At 38.5% G+C, this 24637-nt stretch overlaps 2 protein-coding genes across 7 annotated transcripts in view; both read right to left on the bottom strand.

The window, feature by feature from the left end:
* Positions 1-1476: 1476 nt before the first annotated feature.
* Positions 1477-23333, bottom strand: LOC130914605 (myelin basic protein-like). 5 transcript variants are annotated; one of them, XM_057833966.1, is made up of 7 exons: positions 23072-23333; positions 9947-10051; positions 9782-9808; positions 9363-9392; positions 8050-8127; positions 7934-7951; positions 1477-2656 (listed from the first exon to the last, which is right to left on the bottom strand). In XM_057833966.1, the coding sequence occupies exons 1-6, from the start codon at positions 23189-23191 to the stop codon at positions 7949-7951; spliced, it is 363 nt and encodes a 120-aa protein (XP_057689949.1). In that variant the 5' UTR covers positions 23192-23333; the 3' UTR covers positions 1477-2656; positions 7934-7948. The 5 variants fall into 5 exon arrangements, with proteins under 5 accessions (XP_057689949.1, XP_057689952.1, XP_057689948.1 ...); XM_057833969.1 differs by lacking the exon at positions 9363-9392; XM_057833965.1 differs by lacking the exon at positions 7934-7951.
* The window catches only part of LOC130914604 (myelin basic protein-like), an 86770-nt gene continuing 85445 nt past the window's right edge, over positions 23313-24637 (bottom strand). For both annotated transcript variants that reach the window (XM_057833964.1, XM_057833963.1), the window contains one exon: positions 23313-23611. In XM_057833964.1, the coding sequence (XP_057689947.1) occupies positions 23313-23611 (299 nt within the window). The remainder of the gene's footprint in view (positions 23612-24637) is intronic.

Raw genomic sequence — 24637 nt, forward strand, 5'->3', positions numbered from 1 at the left:
AACTTAGTGGTGTTTCCCCCACCTCCACAACATTAACATCTTTTTACATTACTTACAGTGGCAGCTGCTGCTGGCCAAAAAACCTTCTAATATCCCTCCTCTTCAAAGGGGGTGGAGGATGCGACATGTTGTCGACATCAATCTGTCGGGGCTGTGTGTGCGTGCATGCGTGGCCGCAAAGCCCGCAAACAGTTTGCTGAAGACATGTCAACAAAGCACATGCATTACTGGAACCATGTCCTATGGTCTGATGAGACGGGTTGGCTTTCTTGTGTACCGTCTTCAGAAGAGGCTTCCCCCTGTGGTGACAGCCATGCACACCATTTGATGTAGAGTGCGGTGTACGGTCTGAGCACTAACGGGATAACCCCCCCCCACACACACACACACACCTCTTCAATCTCTGCAGCAATGCTGACAGCACTCCTGTAACGAGTCACATGACATTTTGGAGAGAAAATCACAAGCAGTACTCAATTCTGACATCTAGGGATGTACGTAGTTTCTAAGGGGTGTACTTACTTTTGTTGCCAGGGGTTTAGATATTAATGGCTATATTTTGAGTTATTTTGAGGGGGAAATAAAATAACTCAATTGTATAAGCTGCACATAGACTACTTTTCATTGTGTCAAAGCGTCATTTTGTTTGTGTTGTCCCATGAAAAGATAAATATCTGCAGAAATGCGAGGGGTGTACTCACTTTTTTGATACACTGTATGTCTCATACTCTGCGATTGGCTGGCAACCAATTCAGGTTGTGCCCCACCTACTGGCCGGAGTTAGCTGGGATAGGGTCCAGCACCCCCACGACCCTCGTGAGTAAAAGCGGCATGGAAAATAAATGAATGAAAGGTTGCTTAAAGGTTGGTGGGGCAATTTGAGCATCCTGAAAAGTTGGTAGTGTTATGTTCTGATGCAAACCTATACCGTTGTGTCAATTGTACTGGATGATGTCTGTCACTTTACTTGGAAAATACCTGGATGTGCTTTTTTCTGCACCAAACAATACTCTATGAATAGTCTAATGAGATCCATACAACAATATTTTGTAGTGAAGAGAACTCTTAGATCTACTTCCCAAACTTTTCTAAAACCTGCAATGTCTTTTTATGACCTGGTTGGAAGGTTGTTCCTGCGTGATTCTATTGTGGGAGGAAAAAAGGGTTTGTCGCCCTCTTTACAGAGATTATGAATGTAGAGCATGAATGGGTAGTTACAAGTGTTTGCTTTTTTTCTTTTAATTAATTCTCTCCGGTACACCCTTCTTCTGCACTGATTTTCTATGTACTTCTTTCTATAAAACAATACATCTCAATGGTGGCCTATCAGAGCTGAATAACATGCTAGAAATTAGTCTAATCTGGGATCTATTATTTCTAATGGAAAATAAGACATTAATTGTTCACTGGGTTGCCTGCAAAGACACAAATCACTTCAGATGTTATTCATGCTAACATGAAGCATCACACACTATGGAAGGGATATGACACTTTTATTTTCAGGTAAGAGGCTATTCAAATTATTAAACAAGAAAGGTCTTTACATTCAAAGGGTGCATTGGAAGTGGATTCAGAGGCACACTTATTGTAGATCAATGCCACATTTTACACATCCGCACATACACTGGCATTTTTAATTCATCTTGAATAAGGGATGGTCAGCATTTCTGTGACCAATTTTACTTATGACATTCAGACAGAAGCACCACAAAATGTTTCTGCTTAGTTAGGGAGCACCTTTTTGAAACTGTGTTTGTTTTCAGTAATCCACATAAAAGTAACAGTTTGAGCTGGCGAGACTGAAGACAAGAATCAAGACTGAAAAAAGGCTGAACATTTTTTATAGGCAGTAACTGCATATTTAAAGAGTAGTGATGCGCATGGAGAGGAAAACTGCTATTTACCATAATATTCAAGTTAACAGAAATGACAAATCTATGTGTTGCTTCAGTGCTCATTGCAGAAAATGTCCACGATGTCCATCGACGAACATATTAATCACATTTAAGACGTAACACAGACACAGTGAGGTTGTACAGGCTATATGTTAGGACCAACATGGCTCTACAATAAAGTCAGTTTGGTTAATTGTATTACTAAATCATTACATAAATTCATCTTTATATGCACAGGGAGAGTGTAAGGACATGACACAGACGGCTGACAGGAGTGAAGACAGAAGCAGCCTCGTCCTTTAACACACCTAAAAAACAGCAACAACAGGCGAGTTCAGAACTCGAACCAGGCCTTTTATCTCATAATCCAGGTGTCATTTTGTAGAACAACTGTTTTTTTTAGGGTGAAAGGTGGCTTAAGGACAGAAACTCAAGCACATACATTGTACAACTATGGCAGGTGTCGGGTGTTCGTCAAGGACGCACCAGAGCGGCTTCAGGGTCACGTTCAGAAGAAGAAGCAAGCAGGCAACAGATTGTATGCCTATATGGCAGCCAGTGAGGGTAAGAGACATGGGGACTGACAAATAAAAGGATTTATAGAATATGTAATATTTGTTATCAGAGTGAAAGGAGAGAGTTAAGGGTCACAAAGTTTTATTTTCTTCCTCTCCTTGCCCAGGTTACTCATTCTTGTCCTTGTCTTCTACTTAAGGAATGTTGGAACTTCAGCGTCTGGCTGGAGAAGAGCTGCGGCTTCCCTGCGTAACAAACAAGACATAGATAATGACATTTTGAAATACCATGTATGCCTGTGGCAAAGAAAAAAAAAAGCTAGCTGGACTGGACAGGATTGGTCAGACCCACAGATCTCTTCACATGGTACAGTATGTACAGTTAACATGCTTACAATTACATGGCAGCCACAGGCCCACCTAAATGAAAAAAAGCTGACAAGGGAATCCAAGTCCAATTTGAATATCCTAGTACATTATTAGCCTATGAGTGTGCACTAACAAATGGACTAGTAAAACCCAACATTTTTGTAAAGTTCGAATTTGGTGGCTTAGGTTTCTTATTATGAAAACTTTTTGCCTCTCAAGATGTCATTTTGGGAAATGTAATTAAATAAATCTAATATTGGTCCAATATGACTTGATTAAAAATGTCTCTTGTGCAGCATTTCCACTTGTCTGCAGGATTATCACACGTCTGATAGGATTCACGCATGACTGGGTGCAATTAGACACACTCAAGCAGAGAAACTATCGGTGCCAGGATTAGCGATCAGGCCGCATATAATGGGATGTCAACATATCTACACAGACAAATGACTCACATAATACTGGGTTCTAAACACATTTCTGATTTGTGTATGCTCCACCCCACCTAATCACATCACTTTCTGCCACCCCCCTCCTCCTTTTTCTCCTCGGTCATCAGGCCTCCCACATTGTGCCAACTGGAAATACAATTAGCTAACGATAGAAGTACTACATTCATAGTTAGTGTAGGCGTTGAATGTATTTCTTGTTGTTGTTTGTTCTTCTCTCTTACTCTCCTTTTCTATTTTCCTTTCTGCCCCCCCCCCCCCCCAAAATCCACTCCTGCCTGCTGATTTCTCCTAATAAACATAACACAATGAATAATCACATTGGGAGTATATCATACTCTAATGTTATACTTTAAAACTGTTCAGACCAATTGGACACTTAGATTCCCATTCTCTGTGTCAAGCAATTGAACAGGACAAGTTAGAAAAAAAAAAGTCTTCTGTTATATGTTCAACATGTAATACTGATTATCTTAAAACAAAACTGGGTTTGGGTGTCGATGCTTTAGTTCTGATGTTTTGTTCGGTTGTCATTGCTGTAGTTCTGATATTTTGTTTTCATTACATTATACTCTCTGAAGATATACCTTTCCCACATAATACTTATTTCCTTTTTCTTCAAAAAGCGTTTGGATTGCTTGTAAAGGTAATCCACAAGTTGTTTTAAAAGCAAGGCTCTAGGGGTGATTTTCTTAACTCATTATTCTTTGTGAAAAGAAACTTCTGACAAGTTGGAATATAAATAGAAAGGGTAAATTGAAACATATGTAATAGGTAATTAATGTCTGCCATAGCGGTGGAATGGTTGCTCCTACTCGCCTACGCAAAACAAAAGATTGATAGTGTGATGTGAGTAAGTGCTAATTAGACACATTATATAAGTTTCTCAGCAGTGTTTACACTCATGTTGCTTAATTGCGGCAATTTAGCATCTGCAGATGAGAGTACGACCCTCAGGGAAATTTCTTTCCACTTTTTTTGTGCTAAACTAACATACAGTGAGAGTGGCTGACTAATTAAAACTTAACTTACCACCATCGCACCATCCCACACACCACCAGAATTATGTCAGAGTTTTCCAGGCAGTCTTTTTTTGGATTTATGCATTTGACTTTAGCCATTTCATATTAAAACTAAATGTGTATTTTCTATGCTAGTTGTTGTCATTAGGGTCGCAGTTGAGCTGAAGGCCACCTTTGCCTAATTTTAGCGAGGCGAGACCAGTGGTTCTCAAGCACCAAGCATCACTTCGAAAAATGCTTAACTCTCCAAATACCAGCATCATTACCAACTATAAAAGACAATATCGTTGGAAGCCATAATGCTCAATAAAGAGATATACTGATTATTATCGTAAGCAAGGGCATAGGTTCGGTCTAAATGTTGGTCGGGACGATTTATCAGGCTAACCTGCATGTACACTTTTTGCTGGGGATGGTATATTAATAAGACCAAACAGATTGGGTGAACTGGGGTCAGGGCTACTTTTCTCGCAGATTTAAATCTTGAAGCACTGGCAGATCAATCAACTTATTTCTACTAAATTTACACTGAAAACAAAGGAATTTAACTCGTTTTAAAGAGGTGTGTTTTTGCAGGGCATATGTGTTGGTTCAGGTGATACATTGTTCGATTCAAACCTTTGTTTTCAAAAGCTACAAAAGAAACATTTTGAAAACTTTCAGAATAAATGTCTGGATCTTGTTAGCAAATTTAAATTGGAGTATTTGAACATAAATTATGTTAACATACACAATAAATATAAACCTGTTAATAATCTCTTAACTAAACAGGAATGCAAAAAATAAACATTTGTCTTAAGATCATTCAACATTGTCTGTCTAAATAAATAAACATAGACTTCATAACTTAGAGTTATGAAGTCTATGAAATAAAATATAAATGAAAAAATAATTATGCATGAAAAAACAGGTTGTTCGTCTCGTTGTGCCCTGTTATTGGCTGGTTAACCAGTTCAGGGTGTACCCCGCCTACTGGCCGTAGTTAGCTGGGACTAGCTCCAGCTCCCCCGTAACCCTCGTGAGGATAAGCGGTTTGGACAATGAACGAATGAATAATTTTTTTTTTTTTTTTTTTTTTTTTTTAATCTTAGCGTGTAACAACAATAAATAAAATTGGAGCTCTCCTTCAGGTAAAACATTTCTTTTGTCCACAAGCACAGCCAAACTTAGCAAAAGATGAAAACTTCTTTGGGCTGCTTTAAGACCACATAAATAAAATAAAAATGAAAATATGGGAGAAGCTGGTAAACTTTGGTTCACGACATTTCTCAAAGTTTAATTAACGCTAACAGTAGAAAACACATACACGAGGAAATTCTTCTCAAAGCAGCTTCCTACTGGAGTTTGGGAAATTCACACAGATTAATGTTATGCTAACTCTTATGCATGTCGGACTTTAAGTAGTAAAATTTGCGGTGTGTTCGGCACCTCCCCAACATTAGCGTCTTTTTACATTACTTACAGTGGCTGTTACTAGCGGAAAAAAGGAGGCGGCATGTTGTGTTTGTGTCGGCTTTGATTGTGTGCGTGTGTGGGTTGGGGTCATCAGCCAATCAAACGTGCGTTTGAGGGGAAAAAAATGGACTGGCACATTCAGCAAGTGAAAAGGGGTTAATGTAAGTCTGAACATAATGAAAGTAATTCACGTAATAATGGTGGGGTCAATTCTATCCTTACAACATATGGGAAGACAATGTAAATTACCTATATAACTGAACTTATTATATAATGCAAATAAGGTTGCTTAAAAGTTGGTAGGGACAGCTTGACCATACTGAAAACTTGGTAGTGTTATGTCGCTACCATCCCTATGCAAACCTACGTCCTTGATCGTAAGCTACTGCAACAGTTTAAACATTAATACTGCTGAAATATATGAAAATAAGACAGTGTAAGGAATCAACAAACCACAATCATTTTTTTGAAATAATAGATGTTTAAAGATGCTTGTCCTACATTATCAAAACTATGCATTTTTTTGTCTTTGTAAAGGTTCCACAGTAATTTCATGTATTGTATCTCTTTACATCAGTGGTTCTTAACCTGGGTTCCATCAAACCCCAAGGGTTCGGTAAGGAGTAAGGGCTGCTTCTGCGTTCTGTTGATGGCGGCGCCACAGCGTAGACCCTATGCCATCATTGCACATTCGAAGTTATGTGTCAAGGGAACGCTTTTCTCTGTAATTCACCGCCATGCCACTATAGGGGTGTGGCTTTGTCTTTTTACGGTTTTGGGGGACTCTTGTTGAATTACCTTAGTTTTCCTGCGGTCATTGACAGCAATGGCAACGGTGATGGAACGTATGTATTTGCAGCTGCAGCTAATCAATGTTGTGCAACAAATGTTGTTAATGTGAATGATGAAGCATAGGCAACATAGAAGACGTTTGCGTATGTTTGAAAAAGGTGGTGTTATTGTGCTGAACCGGAAACAACGTTCTGAGCGGACCAATCGCAGTTCTTCGACATTCACGTCATGCGCTTTGATGTGACGTGTAGTCAGGATTTTTTGGAGGTCAAGCAGTAAATCAGGTCTGCGTTAACGGTGTATGTCACCGTCACCGCTAGGCAGAAGCATAAATTAGCCTCAAGTCTAAGGGGGCTCGGCGAACGATAAAAACCTTAGGGCCCTAAATCTATGGTGGAAGAGTGGTTAGCATGTCCATCTCGCAGTTCTGAGATTGTTGGTTCAATCCTGGCCCTGGCTTACCTGTGTGGAATTTGTATGTTCTCCCTGTACCTGCGTGGGTTCTCTCCGGACACTCCGGCTTCCTTCCAACTCCCAAAAACATGCATGATAGGCTGATTGAACAATCAAAATTGTCCTTAGGTTTGGGTGCATGCATAAATGGTTGTTTGTCTATATGTGTCCTGCAATTGTATACACTGCCTGTTATTAGCTTAGGTAGGCTCTAGCACCATTGTGAGGAAAAGCGGTTCAGAAGAAGCCTAATCTATGCAAAGTAGTGTTTTTGACTTTATTGTTTGCTTTATTCAATTTCTTTCAACTGCAAGTCCTTTATCTAATGGGAGGACAAACTGGTTTGATCAATGAGCGATGGACTCGCACTTGGACTGAGTGATGGGCAGCGTGGACTCAAATTTTGACTGATTTAAAAATAAGCTGTCAAAATGAGAAGAAATTTGAATGGGAATTTGCTTAGATAGATTGGTTTTGCATTTTATTTATTTTTTATTAAGCTCTGTGAATGCACATGTGAAACCCGTGGGGTTTGGTACCTTTAGCATGGCAACCACTGCATTAGATGAATGAAGTGCACAATGAGTAAGCTTTACCATTCAATCAAATACTATGTGTTTCTTATATCTCCTTTCTTGAGACTAATATGATATGTGGTTGATCTGTGATTCACACAAATGGGTGTGAAAAGTGCATATATGTGCTCGTGATGGGGTTAGCCACATGAGCCAAATGAAAAAAAAAAAGTGTCTCAAAAAGGATTTGGTGATACAGCATAATCGTGTTAGATTACTGCCTATAGATGTGGGCCCTGCCATGAGAAGCGGGTCTGGCATCTTCAGCGGGATTAGATAAGCACTCGCACAAAGCTCTCCTATATTGTACATGTTGATCAATCATGGGTCTTAAGGCTGTGGTGGACTTAATGAGATGAGTATGTTTTCTGAGCTTTCCAACCTTGAGCACAAAAGTTAGTTACTCACGTTCTGTTGTTATCATCACTGAGGTGGAGAAGAAAAATTAAAAGACAATTTTGGATTCTGAGAAAGGGAATAATGAAGAAATGTGGATTTAAAAAAAACTAAATATTTTTTTTTACCATTTTGAAGATCCTAGTCAGGGTGCCTTTGCCGTCTCCTCCACTAGACCTCTTGGCTTTAGCAGACTTCTGATCACCCTGGAACAAAGGCAAATGGATTTAGTTCCTCAAATGAAAGGTTTTGTGTGCTTTCACATAAATTTATTTCAGCACCAGGGCAGATGGGAATGTATTACACATTATGAATAGTAGAGAAGGTGAGAAAACAAGTTTGGTGAGGAGTCAGACATGTTTGTTTGTTCAAAGAATGAATATAAGAAATTTAAAAGATGTCAATGGAAAAGCATTGTGCTATGTTAAATCATTAGACATTCATATCCATCCACCCATTTTCTATAACACTTGTCCTCACAATCCTTTGGTTTAAACTTCACCAGTCAATGGCAACGGGCATACAGTGTAGGCAGCAAGCATTTTTTTCACATTCACAGCTATGGGTAATTTGATCGTTTAATAAAATGTTTTTTTGTTGTTGTTTTAGCTATAGCCACCAATACTTTGTGCTGCCCCAATCAACAACTAACAACTAAACAACTAAAACCTACTTCAGACACAATGTTTACCCCTCAGAATGTTCACTACGTCTGACAATGTAATCACAAAGGATACAGAAGATTGCATTTTGAATCGATTGTCCAACACTGACAACAAAAGAAAGAAAAACAATACTAATCAGCTCACAAGGAGCCTGTTCACTGTTGTCTTGACAGTCTTTTGTGTTCATTTCCCGACACCATGTTGAGGTAAGTACAATTGATTTTTATTTCAACGCAGAATTGTTTGCAAATCAAAACATGTCAAACAAATTTCCTTTAGTCTTTAACTGTTTACCAACTTAATTTACAAGAAAGATGGCCAGACCCACCCTATGTATGTCTGTGTGCGTGTATTAAACTACTTTGGGGGCTGCTGCTTTGGATTATCAGCATTATGGCCCTCAAGTTGTTTATTCAAAAGGCATTTCACCCCAGTAATAGTTTTTCTCATTATCAGCATCCAATATGAGAGACTTGCGATTTCTAGTAGGTGTAACTAACATTTAGTTGCAGTTTGTTGTTTTAATGTCCATCATAACTGATATTCTCTTTCTCATATGAAGCTCACACAAACACACTCACATGCATTAGTCAAGTGGGTTCAGATATTCATTTCAATAATGAAGAAGTCAATGACACAGAATGGCTGTAGTGGTCAATGGAGACCGAAGAGAAACAGATTTACAACATCAGCCGTGATTGGATGACCTAGCATGACCCGCTAATTACATGAACCATGATACCACAGTTTTTTTGGGGCATTATCAAAGCACCTACCAGACCTATCTTGGCTGCTAGTCCTCTCCACTGAACATGCCCGGAGACAAGAAACAGGGACAGGACAGGACAGGACAGGAAGTAAAAGGCAAAAGGAACTGTTAGAAATGCCAGTCTTTCCAAGGGGAGGGAAGAAGTCACAGTGTCATATGGGGGGGTGAATGAATAAAGACAACATCAGAAGGGAAAGAGGAAGGGGAGAGCACAAAGGAGGCTACAGTTTGAACAGAACGTTAATCATAAGATTACGGGTTTCAAACAAATTTTGTCCTTACATCAACATTTAGCAGACCATCATTACTCTATAACTCATAACTGAGTCATTATCTTAGATTTTTTCCCCCACCAAAACCACGATCTTCTTTTTAAATATTGCACTTTCATCCCTATGTGTCAATTGTCGTATGAAGAAGACTCACCCTTGATTTTGGGGGGGCGGGAGAAACCTGAGAGGGATTTAATGGGAGAAAGTGAAGAGTTTGACAGAGTTAGCGAAAGGGAATGCAAAGTAGCAGAGTTGAATGGAGACAAAGGTGCTCCTCAAAGAAGTTGATTTGAGGTCACCAGAGCTAGACTACACTCACGATGGTACGGAAGAAGTGAACAACCGCATTCTCTGGCCCCCGCTTACGAGGGGATGTGGCAGACGCTTTCTGGGGGGCAGGAGAGAGGGCACCACGGAAAGAACCCTGAAAACAGATCAAAATGGTGGATAATGATAAACCTTTTTTTTTTTTCCAATTGCCGGTAATTACATTCACGACAGACCAACATACTACAATATACTTACTTGCCCCACAATCAGGAAGACTGTATGTGATACAAGGCAAGCTCATAATCATTTTCAGTTTTGACAGATGTATTAAGATTTCAACAAGATGCTTGTTATTTGGTTGCAACAAATTTGCATCAGACAAACAATCAAGTGTTTTGGAAATTGAGTGGTACTCCGTCATGTTTTAGTACCTAATTCAGAGCCACGTAGCACCGTCAACAGCATTGAATGAGTTATGATGCACGGGTGGATGAATAAAGACAATAAAGAAGAGAGAGACCCAGCTTTCTCACACTGGGCCCTACATTATGCTGCAAAATTTGTTGGTTGTCTTACGACTTCATAATGCCATGCACACGGTCAAGCAATCCAGTGCCAGAGCTAGCAAAGCAACCCCAAAACATCAAGGAACATCCGCCATGTTTGACTGTGGCGACCATGTTCTTTTCTTTGAAGGCCTCGCCCCCCCACCCCCCCTCCCGTAAACTCTATGTTGATGCCTTTTCCCAAAAAGCTTTACTTTTTTCTTAACTGACCAGATATTATTCTTCCAAAACGTTTTTGGCTTTCTTAGGTAAGTTTTGGCAAACTCCAGCCTGGCTTTTTTATCTGTCTGGGTCAGAAGTGTGGTCTTCCTGGGTATCCTACCATAGAGTCCCTTTTCATTCAGACGCCGATGGATAGTACAGGTTGACACTGTTTTACCCTCAGACTGCAGGACGGCTTGAACTTGTTTGGATGTTAGTCAAGGTTCTTTATCTAACATCTGCACAATCTTTCGTTGAAGTCTCACGTCAATTTTTCTTTTCCATCCACATCAAGAGAGGTTAGCCACAGTGCCATGGGCTTTACACTTATTGATCTGGTCTTTGGAGATGGACTTGAAGCCTTCAGATTGCTTATGCTTCCTCACAATTTTGCTTTGCAAGTCCTCAGACAGTTTTTTGGTCTCCTTTCTTTTCTTCATGCTCAATGTGGTACACTCAAGGACACAGGACAGAGGTTGAGTCAACTTTAATCCATTTTGCTGCAAGTGTGATTTAGTTATTGTCATCACCTGTTATGTGCTACAGGTAAGTAGCAGGTACTGTTAATTAAACAAATTAGAGATGCATCACATGGTTATTCAAAGGGTGCCAATAATTTTGTCCGGCCCATTTTTGTAGTTTTGTGTAAAATGATAATGATTAATTTTTTTCCCATTCTCTTTTGTGTTTTTTCATTGCAAGCAAAATAAATGAAGATATTACTACCAAAACATTTCTAATTGCAATCATTTTCTGGGAGAAATTGAGCATTATTTGACAGAATTGCATGGGTGCCAATACTTTTGGCCAGCAACGTACATTGTTCAATTCATACAAGCAGTTTTAAGTATCTATACTTAAATGCTTGTTGTTTACAATATATTTTTATATATTTAATGTTTACACTGAATGTACAATTGTTAGATATGTAAGTCAAAGCTGGTAAATAAATCAAGAAGAAACGGTTAATTTGTATTTCATGCATTTATTCAGATTTTCAAATTATAAAACAGTCCGCTCGGGCAAATGTATCGTCATTTATCGTTATTGAGGTAAATCTGCTTAATTTACTATGATAAGTACTAAGGCAATATTGCCCAGCCCTACTTTGAGCCTATTATAGTAATTCCTAATATCAAGATATTTTATACCAGCTTCCTCTGTGAGCAATAACATGAGTGATGCCACTTTGTGACATTACATCAAATATAATACTTAAAAAAAAAGTGGGCTAAGAAAACTTTTATTCATCTTCTTCGGGCTGTGTATTATATAAATTATGTGATTATGTAAAATAACATTTCTTATCAACTAGTTTATCAGGGCAACTTAATAAATGAGCTTTATTAAGGAATTAACAATAAAAAGAAACATTTCATAAGATATCATTGGTGCAGGCCTCAAGAAACAAAAATAAACACGTTTTCGCCCACACAGTGTTCATGAGCCTTCCTTTTTCCTGACCTCATTAATGTACGATAATGCTCATGATTAGATGTGGTGTGTGGAACAAAGAGGGGGGTGAGCAGGCCACACATTAGTAGATTACCATGCTTTATTGTTGGGTTTTGATGTGCATTTATATTGTGTGTCTGTGTGAATAGTGCATCTGCCCTGTTGTTGAAGCCCTGTCAGACTCTCTCTTGGGTCTTGCTGTTCTATGTGATTGGAAGTTGAAGAGATCAAAGCAAGGATATAGAACAACCTCTTAGCATGTACATCTCACCACCCTAGATAAACACAAGAGGTAAATGTAGCATCTCAGAATCAGACTTTGATGATATCCTTTGCATGTGCCCTCTCAAGTAGTACAAGATTATTCCTAATGGAATAACCAATGCATATCTCACATCAGTATTTTGCTAAAAGATGATACTTTCTTTCATTTTTCTAATCACACCACGTATGAAGGACTGTGTTTTTACTCTTCAGCGCGCATATATGACTCTGTTCCACGTTAGGTCTCAGCCTCCCATTTGGCGAAGTACCATATATTATTATCACTTACCATCAGAACACAATCAACTAAGTGTGGAAGCCAGCCACAGGTGTACAGTTGTTGGCTCTTTTACTGTTTTATCTTTTTTTTTTTTTTCAATAATCTATTTATACATTTACAAATACAAATTTCACTTAAATCATCATAAAGCAAATGAACACAGTCATATTTTTTAGAAGTGAAATGAAGTTTATAGGATAAACAGAAAGTGCATAATAATTATTTAAACAAAAATAGGTCGGTGCATAAATTTGGGCACCCTTGTGTTTTCATGATTTAAAAAATCTTTAGTACTAATTTGTTAACTCAAAATTTGTTTGATAAGATGACTTCTGTTCTGTTGACTTACATACACAGGTCAAGCCTATCATCAGAAAGGGTTATTATTTAAAATGGCAAATTGTAAATTGTTCTTTGCATAATCTCTGAAGAATGGAAACATGGGAGCCTCAAAACAACTGTCATATGACCTGAATTGAAAGATTATTCAACATTATTGTAGTTTAGGGGAAGGATACCAAAAGCTTTCGTAGAAATTTTAGCTGTCAGTTTCTACTGTTAGGAACATAGTAAGAAAATGTAAAATCACAGGCACAGTTCAAGTTAATCTGGAGTTGTAGGCCAAATAAAATCTTGGAAAAGTAGAGGCGAAGGATGGTGAGATCTCAGTCCCCAGATCTGAATAGTATTGAAAATCTGTGGTCTGCTTTGAAGCTACAGTATCTGTCGATGCTTGGCAGCCATCAAACCTGACTGAGCTGGAGATGTTTGGAGAAGAAGAATGGTCAAAAATGACTTCAACCGGAATCTAGACCCTCATTGGACGCTATAGGAAGCATTTTCTGTTATTTTTGCAAAAGGAGGCTCAAGTAAATATTGATGTTTTTCTGTTGGGGTGCCTAAATTTATGCACAGGCCTATTTTTAAATGGCAGGTTTTGTGATAAAATACATCTAAACAAATTTGACTTGAGTTGCCAGTCTCCAATTATGATTTTGTATATTCATTTTAACATTATACAGTAGGCCTATACTGTTTACTTTTAATTGATCTACTTCTACTTGCATCTATTTTTGTTCTTTTAGATCAAGTAACAACAATTTTTGCTCTTTTTGAGCGAGTGATATCACACCAAGTGTATTCTACTTGGAAATTTTATGATCTATTTAGGATTCAGGTGAAAGATCAAGTTGTCTGTTGTAGCATAGAAGAAAGGGTACGCTAATGATCACAGGGGACTCCTCTGAGGTTAAAGGCCACCATAAGGTCACAAATATCTCTTCATAATAAATGATACTGAATTTAGCATTCCAAGGCTATGAATAACTCTTTACCTACACTAAGTCACTCGTTGGTAACAATGTTTTTCTGTTAACTATATTCTTTTGATAAGTTTATTGTGATTTAATATCATATTCAGATTTTTATTTTCTCTCTCTCTCTCTCTCTCTCTCTCTCTCTCTCTCTCTCTCTCTCTCTCTCTCTCTCTTTCTCTCCTTTTAAACTATTAACATGTACTGGGCATTTCAAGTGACATATCAAATCACATAAAACAAAATTGCTCATAAACAACTCCACAAGTTGACAATGCAGTGAATAGTCACCAGAAGGTAAATAAACAAAACAAAAAATGAATTTAAAACCAAGTAAAACAAGTATAACCAGTGTTGTTAATAACGGCGTTAGACTATAACGGCGTTATATTTTTGCCAGTAGTGAGTAATCTAATTAATTACTTATCCCATCATTCAAACGTCGTTACCGTTACTGAAGACGTAAAGGCGTGCGTTACTATTTGGTTGAATGACGAGAGATGTCTGAGAGACACGGAGAGACCAGAGCGTGAGAGGGGAAGAGGGAAAAGGGGTTATGATGCGGTTGCAAACGCCATGCTAGGTGGCTCAGAGCGTTAGCATAGCATTCACGTTCTTGCTAGCATTAGCATTTAGTGTGGCGAGCGTCATGTTAACCGCTCAGGAAACCTTTTCGTGGCGTTCAGGTGGGTACAATTAACTAAAAATAATAGATTGTTTTCCTGTTCAATATGCATTATCATCACCAAGTGGGTGTTGTCCTTGTAGATTACATTATAATAGTAATTTGTTTCTGTTTTTTATGACCAAAAATAGTCACTTGCCCTAGATTTTTCTTGAATGATGTATCCATAAAGTTTGTGTGATTTTTTTTTTTTTCATCAAAACAACCAGAGGAAAGAGAAGAGGGAAGAGATTAAAGCCTCACCTGCCTGAAAAATATATCTACTGTATATATATTAGGGGTGTGACGGTACACACAATTCAGGTTCAGTACAACACAAAAAAGGCTTTTTTTCTCACAGCATTTGAAAGTTAAAGTTTGTAAACCATAACACTCTTACATAGGTGGAATTTAAAAAAATGTAAAAAGGGTGACCTTTGTTTTAATTTGGAATGAAAAAGACAGTTCAATTCAATCATTAAATATAAACATATTTGATGTAAAAGACATTTTAGAATGGATCATGTAATAACGTGTAGAACATGAAAAGTAACGTAAGTTACTTTGCCGAGTAACTAATTACCCTTAAGTTGAGGTAACTGAGTTACTATCTCAATTACTTTTTGGGAGAAGTAATTTGTCTTTTTTAAAGTAAGATTAACAACACTGAATATAACACATATTAGCTCTCCACAACTCCAAAAAAACTAAGGATGTCTAAGGAAGCTGGCGAAAATGATCGGGTTTTTAATTCAAAAGAAGATATTTGTTTTTCTGCTTCATGCTCGTACAGCCTCTCACAATCCCTCCTGCTGATTTTCTTGCTCCCCGGTGCAGTTGTTGTTGGTACTTAAAGTTAATGATTGAGAGGTTTGTAACTTTGATCTAGCGATCAATGTGATGCTTTTCCCTCTACAAACGCAAATGACTGTCTAGTTAATTGGTTGAGGTTGAAACATTTTACTCCAAAATAACACAAATGGAACAGTGTGTTCTCATGAAGTAATGTGAAAGCTTTAGCATTACATTTGAACAGTACAGATTTTGACTATAAAATTGTAGTTTGTCATTTGGTTTGTACATTATTATCAAAGTTGATTTTTCTTTCTTCTTGGTGTTGTCAGTTCACAAAACTGAAATAACAGAATCAATGAACAACTATTCTGCAATTTGAGACTTGATTGTGCAGATACCAACTGATTAAAACCCACATATATACAGTGCCTATCATAAGTATTTCGCCCGTTGGATGTTATCCCCTTTTTTTGCAATCATAAATCAATCATGGTCAAAACCATTTGGCATTTTTAACACAAAAAAATGGAGGATTTTTTTTTTTTTTAACGCCAATGTGAAACTGATTTCTACAAAGTAAAGTCAATGAAATAAAAATATATGAATGAAAATAATTGCTTGCATTGGTCACCCCATTTAATTCAGTATTTCATAGATGCACCTTTGACTGCAATCACAGAAGTGATTCTGTGTAGATAAGTCTCAATCAGTCTTATACATCTGCCCACTACAATTTTGCTCAATTCCTCTTTGGAAAACTGCTCAAGCTCTGTCAAGTTGCCCAGGTATCGGGCATGAACAGCCCTTTTTAAGTCCAGCCACAATCTGTTTTCACTTTGACATTAAGCAAGTTTTTTCCAATAAAGTTCTGCATTAAAAATGCTGAATTGCTTTGACCATGATTTATTCATGAATGCAATAAAAAGGGAAACATCTAATGAGGTGAATACTCATGATAGGCACTGTACTGATAATTTATGAACCGTATTTCAATGTCGTTTTCAAAAGGGAAATTAAAATTGAATGCCTGTTTTACGTGTTTTCATTACTTACACTACTGGCCAAAAGTATTGGCACCCCTGCAATTCCGTCAGAAAAAGCTCAATTTCTCCCAGAAAATGATTGCAATTACAAATGCTTTGGTAATAATATCGTCATTGATTTTGCTTGCAATGAAAAAACACAAAGGACAATGACAAAAAAAATTGAATCATTATCATTTTACACAAAACTCCAAAAGTATGCCGGACAAAAGTGTTGACACCCTTTGAAATGGTGATGCTTCTCTAATATGTGTAATTAACAGCACCTGTTACTTACCTGTGGCACATAACAGGTGATGGCAATAACTAAGTCACATTTGCAGCCAGTTAAAATGCATTAAAGTTGACTCAACCTCTGTCCTGTGTCTTTGTAAGTACCACATTGAGTATGGAGAAAAGAAAGACCCAAGAACTGTCTGAGGACTTTAGAAGCAAAATTGTGAGGAAGCATGGGCAATCTCAAGGCTACAAAGACCTGAATGTTCCTGTGTCTACCGTGCGCAGTGTCATCAAGTGTATAACCCATGGCACTGTGGCTAACCTCCCTAGATGTGGACGGAAAAGAAAAATGGACGAGAGATTTCAACAAAAGATTGTGCGGAAGGTGGATAAAGAACCTCGGAACATCCAAACAGGTTCAAGCTGTCCTGCAGTCCGAGGGTACAAAAGTGTCAACCCGTACTATCCATCGGCGTCTGAATAAAAAGGGACTATATGGTAGGACACCCATGAAGACCCCACTTCTGACCCAGAAACATAAAAAAACAGGCTGGAGTTTGCCAAAACTTACCTGAGAAAGCCAAAAAAGTTTTGGAAGAATGTTCTCTGGTCAGATGAGACAAAAGTAGAGCTTTTTCGGAAAGGGCATGAGTATAGAGTTTACAGGAAAAAAAACGAGGCCTTCAAAGAAAAGAACAGGGTCCCCACAGTCAAACATGGCGGAGGTTCCCTAATGTTTTGGGGTTGCTTTGCTGCCTCTGGAACTGTACTGCTTGACCGTGTGCATGGCATTATGAAGTCTGAAGACTACCAACAACTTTTGCAGCATAATGTAGGGCCCAGTGTGAGAGAGCTGGGCCTCCCTCAGAAGTCATAGGTATTCCAGAAGGACAATGACCCGAAACACATTTCAAAAGCACTAGAAAATGGTTTGAGAGAAAGAACTGGAGACTTCTAAAGTGGCCAGGAATGAGTCCAGACCTGAATCCCATAGAACACCTGTGGAGAGATCTGAAAATGGCAGTTTGGAGAAGGCACCTTTCTAATCTCCGAGACCTGGAGCAGTTGGCCAAAGACGAATGTTCCAAAATTCCAGCAGAGCATTGTAGGGAACTCATTGATGGATACCGGAAGCGGTTGTTAGCATTTATTTTGTCTTAAGGTTGTGCTAGCAAGTATTAGGCTGAGGGTGCCAATACTTTTGTCCGGCCCATTTTTGGAGTTTTGAGTCAAATGATGATTTTTTTTTTTTAATTAATTCTCTTTTGTGTTTTTTCATTGCAAGCAAAATAAATGAAGATATTACTACCAAAGCATTTGTATTTGCAATCAATTTCTGGGAGAAATTGAGCATTATCTGACAGAATTGCCACTAGGGTGCCAATACTTTTGGCCAGCAGTGTAGTTAGTTGACCAAATTAATTCTTTAGTCATCTTAGATCACATGAAATCTAAAAACAATAGATTTCTAATGTCTAAAGGGATAGGTGACACTTGAATCATGTGCATCCCGGTGGAAAGAACCCTGTTTCATAACGTGAAAAGACACATAATTTCATTTTTGATGTGTAATTGTGGTGAAAATCATAAATGGCTGATATTTCCAGGAAGTAGGGAAAATAGCCATGAGTTTTAAATGCCAGTACTATTTTAGCCAATCAAATGTGAGTATCTCAGACTTATTCGTCACACATTGGCTATCCATTGTGCTTAGCACAGCAATTGAAACAAGCTTCAATGGATCCAGTAAGTGAAGCGGGCTTCGTCTGAGTCTCAGACGGAGAACGACAGCAACATATTTAACATGTAGAGAAAACTATAAAGGCTCTGTGCCAATTCTCTTAACTATGTGTACTTTTTAACTGTTTCCAGTGTATCAGCGTTTATGTGCCGTTTATGATGATCACACAATGGCTGCAATTGCAACCGGTGACGTTTTTTGTTTAAACATTATCTCCATAACCTGAGGTCTAAGAAATACGCAGTTTAAACAGCACTTGAATACTTTGCGCAACCACCCTTTATATGAAAATCATTTTCACTAGGTATTGTCTATTACGTCAAAATTACTTACAAATAGTGCACAAAAATGTTACTTTCAGTCAGTTGTTAAGGAATGGGGGGAAGAAAAGTTACGCTTTCTCTAACAAATAAAGCACAACATTGAGGACTGGGCAGCAAAGCAAAACAAAGAGCAGCAAAATTATTGTTAAAGATTTTTAATCAAGCAATCTAAAAGCTGAGAACAGGATCAGATTAGGAACAGTTCACTGGTCACAGCAGAGTTCACAGCAAAGAAATACAGTACAAGTATCCACTGTAAAGTTGACACTAAGAGGTCAAAGACGTGCACCTGAGGTGAGCGACTAATGCGAAGGAGTGAGGGAGAGTGTGCCCTTGCTCCCTCCTCCATCCAAGACACTAGGGTTAGAAGACAGTCATTTTGTTGTGAACATGAGCTTTTCCTGGAGCCTGATTCATCCAACCACTAAAAATGATTTTTTTTCAACCCGCAATTCTACAAATCTCTGTTATTCATGCAAGAGATTTGCTATGGAAATTTACATATCCAAGTGTTATTTTATATGATTGAGAGAAACCTTTTGGCATTAAAATGCACTTTTCCTGCAGCTGAGAGGATCGTTTATCTCCCATCTTGTAATGCACTTTAAATGGCCATTTGCAGCGATTGGAAGTTGCAAAGCCTTTGAAATAAAGATGGGTTGAAATATTTCCGTACCAAATTATTTTTCATCATTCCCCATATAACATCCAGGCTTTAAGCCTGATTAATCATATTTGTGCAGTAATCATATGGTACTAAAATACCCGTTTACTTAATGAATTCTTGATGTGAATGAAAGTGTTTACAGCACTTAGTGCTGGGTCCATTAGGCTTGAGGCAACAGAGGTGGGACAACTGCATCTTAGTTACTTGAATTGTGAGCACTAATTATATGAAGGCAAACCCTTGGCGAGAACATATATATCTCTATAAATACATATATATATATATATATATATATTTGTCTTTAAACTTTAAAATTAATTTACATTATGAACTTACGTAAAGAAAAAATTAAGCAAATACTGCTGCAAAAATAGTATGTTGCATAAACTTCACAATATATTTTTTTAACGTGTTCCCTGACAAGCGTATCATTTTTATCAAAGCATAACAACTTGGAGACAAAAATCAACAAAATTATTACTGAAAATTAGGGATGCTCCGTGCGATTAGTTATCACCGATCAATGCCTTTATTGCCAATCAAAATACTAATGACTGGTGTTTTTCTGGGTAAGCCTATGTGTGGTGATATTACTTCGTCCCATCCCTTCCATCACACTGTGCAAGCATAAACTGCAGCTTCTGAGGCTGAAAGCCTGTGTTGAGGGATACTACGCTCATGCCTCCCTTTAGTCACACTACCCAGGCACAAACTGCATCTACTGCCCAAGCAAACATGCCTGTGGTGACGAACCTCTAAGCGAAGACCGTGAAAAAGCTTCAACACAACAAATGTTTAATTGGATGTTTAAAGAACAAACATTCGGTGGAGAACAGTGACTTTTCATGGGTTCGCTCAGTTGTTACCTAGCCTTAATGTAAGAAAGTGTCTAAATGGGTTTAAGGTTCACACATATTTGGATGGTGATCCATAACCAAAGCAAATGCACTTTAACATGTGCTTTGAGTTTTGTTGGACCATGTTACCATTATTAATGCAATGGTAATGGACCAACTTAACTTTGCTTACTGAGCAAGAATTTTTTTTTTTACTTGAACAAAATAATGCAAAGTTGGTTTCTGGTCATTTAATGAATGAAACCTGTTTGACGTCTAATTTTATATTATGTGATAAAAGCAATGTTCATGTGGCTTTTGGGTTTTTGCATTATCTAGCTTATTGAGAGTCCAGTTGCGTTACCGTATTTTCCGTAAAAGTCTTCAATTTTCTCAAAAGCCGATTGTGCGCCGTATAATCCAATGTCTTTTATGTATTGGTTAATCATAGCACGACATTCTCTTGAATGCAGCTCCATCTAGTGGGTGCATAACGCAACCACTACTAATACTGCGCCTTATAATGCAGTGTGCCCTATATATGAAAAGTTTTAAAATAGGCCATTCATTTAAGGTGCACCTTATATTACGATGCGTTTTATAGTGTGGAAAATACAGGAATTCCATCTGGTGGCGATTGTTTGGTTGGAGATTGAGATTTTCTTATTAGGTCAGCTAACAGCTTTAAATTAGCAAAAACAAACAAAAAAAGATAACCCTTGCAATTAGTATCTTGATTAGCAGATATTACTGATAGATGAACGGCATTGGAATTGCAGCATAAAATTCTGATTGGAGCATCCCTACTCAAATATGTAAAAAAATGCTATACAGACAATGCAGCCATAGTCGGGACTGAAGAAGGTGGAAAAAGGATGCATTCTCACACTTCTTAGAGAGCTCCTAGATATTACCTTGCCAAAGCATACTGGCCGTTACTTTGCTGACTCCAGCAGAGAAAATGAGTATATACTGGTCAACAGTTTGTGGCACAATAGCTTCCTGTTAAAAGTTATCATATCTAATGGAAAAAAAGAGAAGCAAACAATGCCAAATCAAATGAGACCAATTTCTTCTTCATCTATTTGACTTAACAAGAAGAGGCTTGCTTTGGGTTGACTGTAGCTTCTGTGCCTCACAGCTCTGGTGTCAGATCACCAGAGTGTGACCGGAACAACCACTGCCTCGCGAGGGAATGGCTGTCAGCAGAAAAATAATTGCCGTAATTTTAGACCATAAGTCGGACCCCACCCAAACTTTTACAAAACCTTATTTGGTCGTACAGTATATAGTATAACCTGCACTGGATTATAAAATGTGTCCACATTGTATCACTGGATATTAACACCAAAAGACATGCAGCTCATTCGCCTTTTAAAATCCATACTGTAAATAAACCATATTGGACTTTAAACTGCAGGGCTCAAAGTGTGTGTGTGTGTGTGGGGGGGGGGGGGGGGAGGTACTTATAGTCTGGAAAATTATAGTATTATTTGGAACCTCGGCCACTAACTACTAAAGCCAAATAGCCTCGTTGAGAGTAGAGTAATAGCCCAACAGAACCAGATATATTGTATTACTTCTAACCAATGACGTGCATCATGGTGCAACAGTGTAGTTATCAAATGCAAAATATTGTCAACAAATCCCTACAACAAGAGACTGCAAAAAGTCATGCAGATTGAAAGTCTGCACAACACAGTCAAGGGCAGAAGTATTTGAACAACCAATTTAATGATTTTGCCTTTGCAATGTTATGAACCCACAATTTTTTGTGGTTAACATCAATCAGCACAGGATAAAGAGTGCATACTAAACACAGGAGTAAAGTAGTTAATACCCATATTACTTCATCCATACTCATATTGACACCTAAGGTTAAACGATATACAATAAACAAACTTTTGGAATTCGAGAGGAGTATGTGCTGGCATGGGCACAGGGCGAGCATGCAAGCTCTATGCTGAGAGTGGAACGCAATAGGGTAATTCAGAAATTGCAAATAACACCTTTCTGAAAACATTTAAATCTGAAAATCAGAAAATGTACAATTTAGTCACAAGTTTAGTTCGATTGTTGCTGTACACAAAGGCAAAATCATACAAACGCTTCATTGTCCAAATACTTTTAACCCAACTAAATTGTAAAGTACCAGTACTACTTTATGGCTGTCGTATATAAAAAAATCATCAAATTATGTTAATTTGCTTTGTCAATCTACAACAATACGCTCCTTAATTACAATATGTTAATATTAATTGTCATTTGGATAAAATATGAAACAAAGAATAATGCAGTTTTAAAAAAGTTGGTATAATGTTAAATCTTTTACAATAATTTTGGGACATCAGAAACCAGTAATAGATTGGCTCTTAAATCCAGTTAACAAAACATTTAAATAAAAAAAGAGGCATTGCAATCATATCCCTGTACAACATAAACTAAAACTCAGCCAAACAAAATACCTACCACAGATTTTAGTACGATTCAAACAAAAATACTGGAACATTGAAACGACTGTAAATGATAAAAAAAAAAAAAAAAAAAAAAATCACCACTGTAATAATAATAATACAATAAAAGCATTACAACCCCAGCAAGTTATTATTTTCATGAAAACATTCATACATCAACCTAAACACAACAATTGACTGATAAATTTAAATTAAATACCATATATGTTTTTTGTACCAGATTATTTCGAAATTAGCGCCAGAAGTAAAAAGTAGCGCTGAGACAGAATTAATTGGTCAAATGAACGTAATAATTTGGTAAATTTTCACTTCCAACTCTCCCTGCTCCCTCACCTTGCTCTTCTTCTTCTTGTCTCCTCCAAAGAATTTTCCAATCTGATCCAGAACGCCAGGGTTCTTCTTCCTGCGGCCCAGCCCGAAGGTGGCCTGTGCGGCGCTACTTGCGGATGCCATTCTTACAAGAATTGTTATGGGTGGTGTAGTTGTTAAAAGTGTGCGTCTCTTTGGAATAAGACAGCAACTGACAGCCGATGGAAGCGAGATGGGACGGGAGAGGTAGGGAGGAAAGGCTAGCCTAGTCTAGGTCCTGCTCGGGGCTCTCCGACCCGCACTCTGAAGCCGCTCCGCTGTGTTCCTGGATAGTCTGCAGCTCGTCCGATTCGGAGGGTCGGTCTTTGAAGGTGTTGTCCTCTCGGCCCGGGGCATCTCGGGAGAAGAGGCGGGCCAGGTGGGGGCGAGGCGTGGCGGCATCAGGGTCAGCTGTGCTGGCGGAGGTCCAGGCTGAATGAGGGCCCTCAGCGCCTGTGGAGTCAGTCACCGCCGGCTTCTCCAAGATGCTGCCATTGTTCTGGTTCGCATCTGTCTCACCCGTTCCTGCACAGAAACAACAGTGGTCACTTATGGGCTTGGGCACACAGCACACTGTCGTGACACAATGGGCTCTTTTGATGGGGTTGTGCCCTTCCTGCTGCTGGGTTAAGAGGTCCAAAAATATCAGCATTTGAACCAGAATGAACCTTGACAGATCATGCTGGAGAGAGACCACTTTTTGCTAGCTATTCTATACAACTAAACATCAGCATATGGCCTACAGTCGATGCAAAAGAATACAGTCATAACTGTTTTTGGCCTTCACCTAGGTCAGCTCCCTGATTGGCATTCTAACCATGGAGTTACCCTTTGGCAAGCTCCAGTGACGATACCCTAACCCAGGGGTGTCCAAACTTTTTGCAAAGGGTGCTTGAATCGGTGTGGTAAAGATGTGGGGGGCCGACCTTGGCTGACATCTTTTACGTAGAACAATATATCTAAGCAAATTTTAGCAAGCCATTCTGTGTGTCACATTTGCTTTATTTATTTATTTTTTAATTACTAATTTCCACTGTTAGGTTTTGTGTTGATTCCCTCCTAGTGTGTCCTTGTAATTGCCATTGATTTCACCTGGTGTACCGCTCCTTGTGTATCCTCCAATCTGCGTCCACCTGTGTCACCCATTTGTTCCTCATTGTCTCGTTACCCTTTGTCTGCGTGTGAATATGAGCTCCCAGTTTCTTTTCAGTCCTTGTTGCGTCATCGTCAATGTCCACGTCCATAGTCTGGTCAGCATTATTCCCAGCCCTCATGTTCCGTGTAAGTTTTTGAAAAGCAGTCTTTTGTTAGTGATAGTTTTGTTTGCCTCATTGCTATTTTTTGATTACCACAGCCTTTGTTTTGTACTTTGTTTTTAGTTGGCTTTAATTAAATCATTTTTGCACCATTATCTGCTTCGCCTCAATTTCCCTGCGCTTGGGTCCACCTTGCCCGCCCGCACTCCCTGACATCCACAAAATCTTGCAACTAGCCTTTGTGGCGTTCTCTTTCATCTCTTGGGCTCTTGCGAAATACTGCTGCTGTAAAATT

This window comes from Corythoichthys intestinalis, chromosome 4, assembly GCF_030265065.1.
Source record: "Corythoichthys intestinalis isolate RoL2023-P3 chromosome 4, ASM3026506v1, whole genome shotgun sequence".
In the NCBI taxonomy this organism is placed as follows: Eukaryota; Metazoa; Chordata; class Actinopteri; order Syngnathiformes; family Syngnathidae; genus Corythoichthys; species Corythoichthys intestinalis.

Coding starts and splice junctions, on each gene's coding strand:
- LOC130914605 (XM_057833965.1), bottom strand. CDS start 23,191: ATGGCATCCGCAAGTAGCGCCGCACAGGCCACCTTCGGGCTGGGCCGC. Junction 9,393..9,781: donor CCGCCCCCCCAAAATCAAGG/GTGAGTCTTCTT, acceptor GGGCATGTTCAG/TGGAGAGGACTAGCAGCCAA. Junction 8,128..9,362: donor TAGCAGCCAAGATAGGTCTG/GTAGGTGCTTTG, acceptor CCTTTGTTCCAG/GGTGATCAGAAGTCTGCTAA.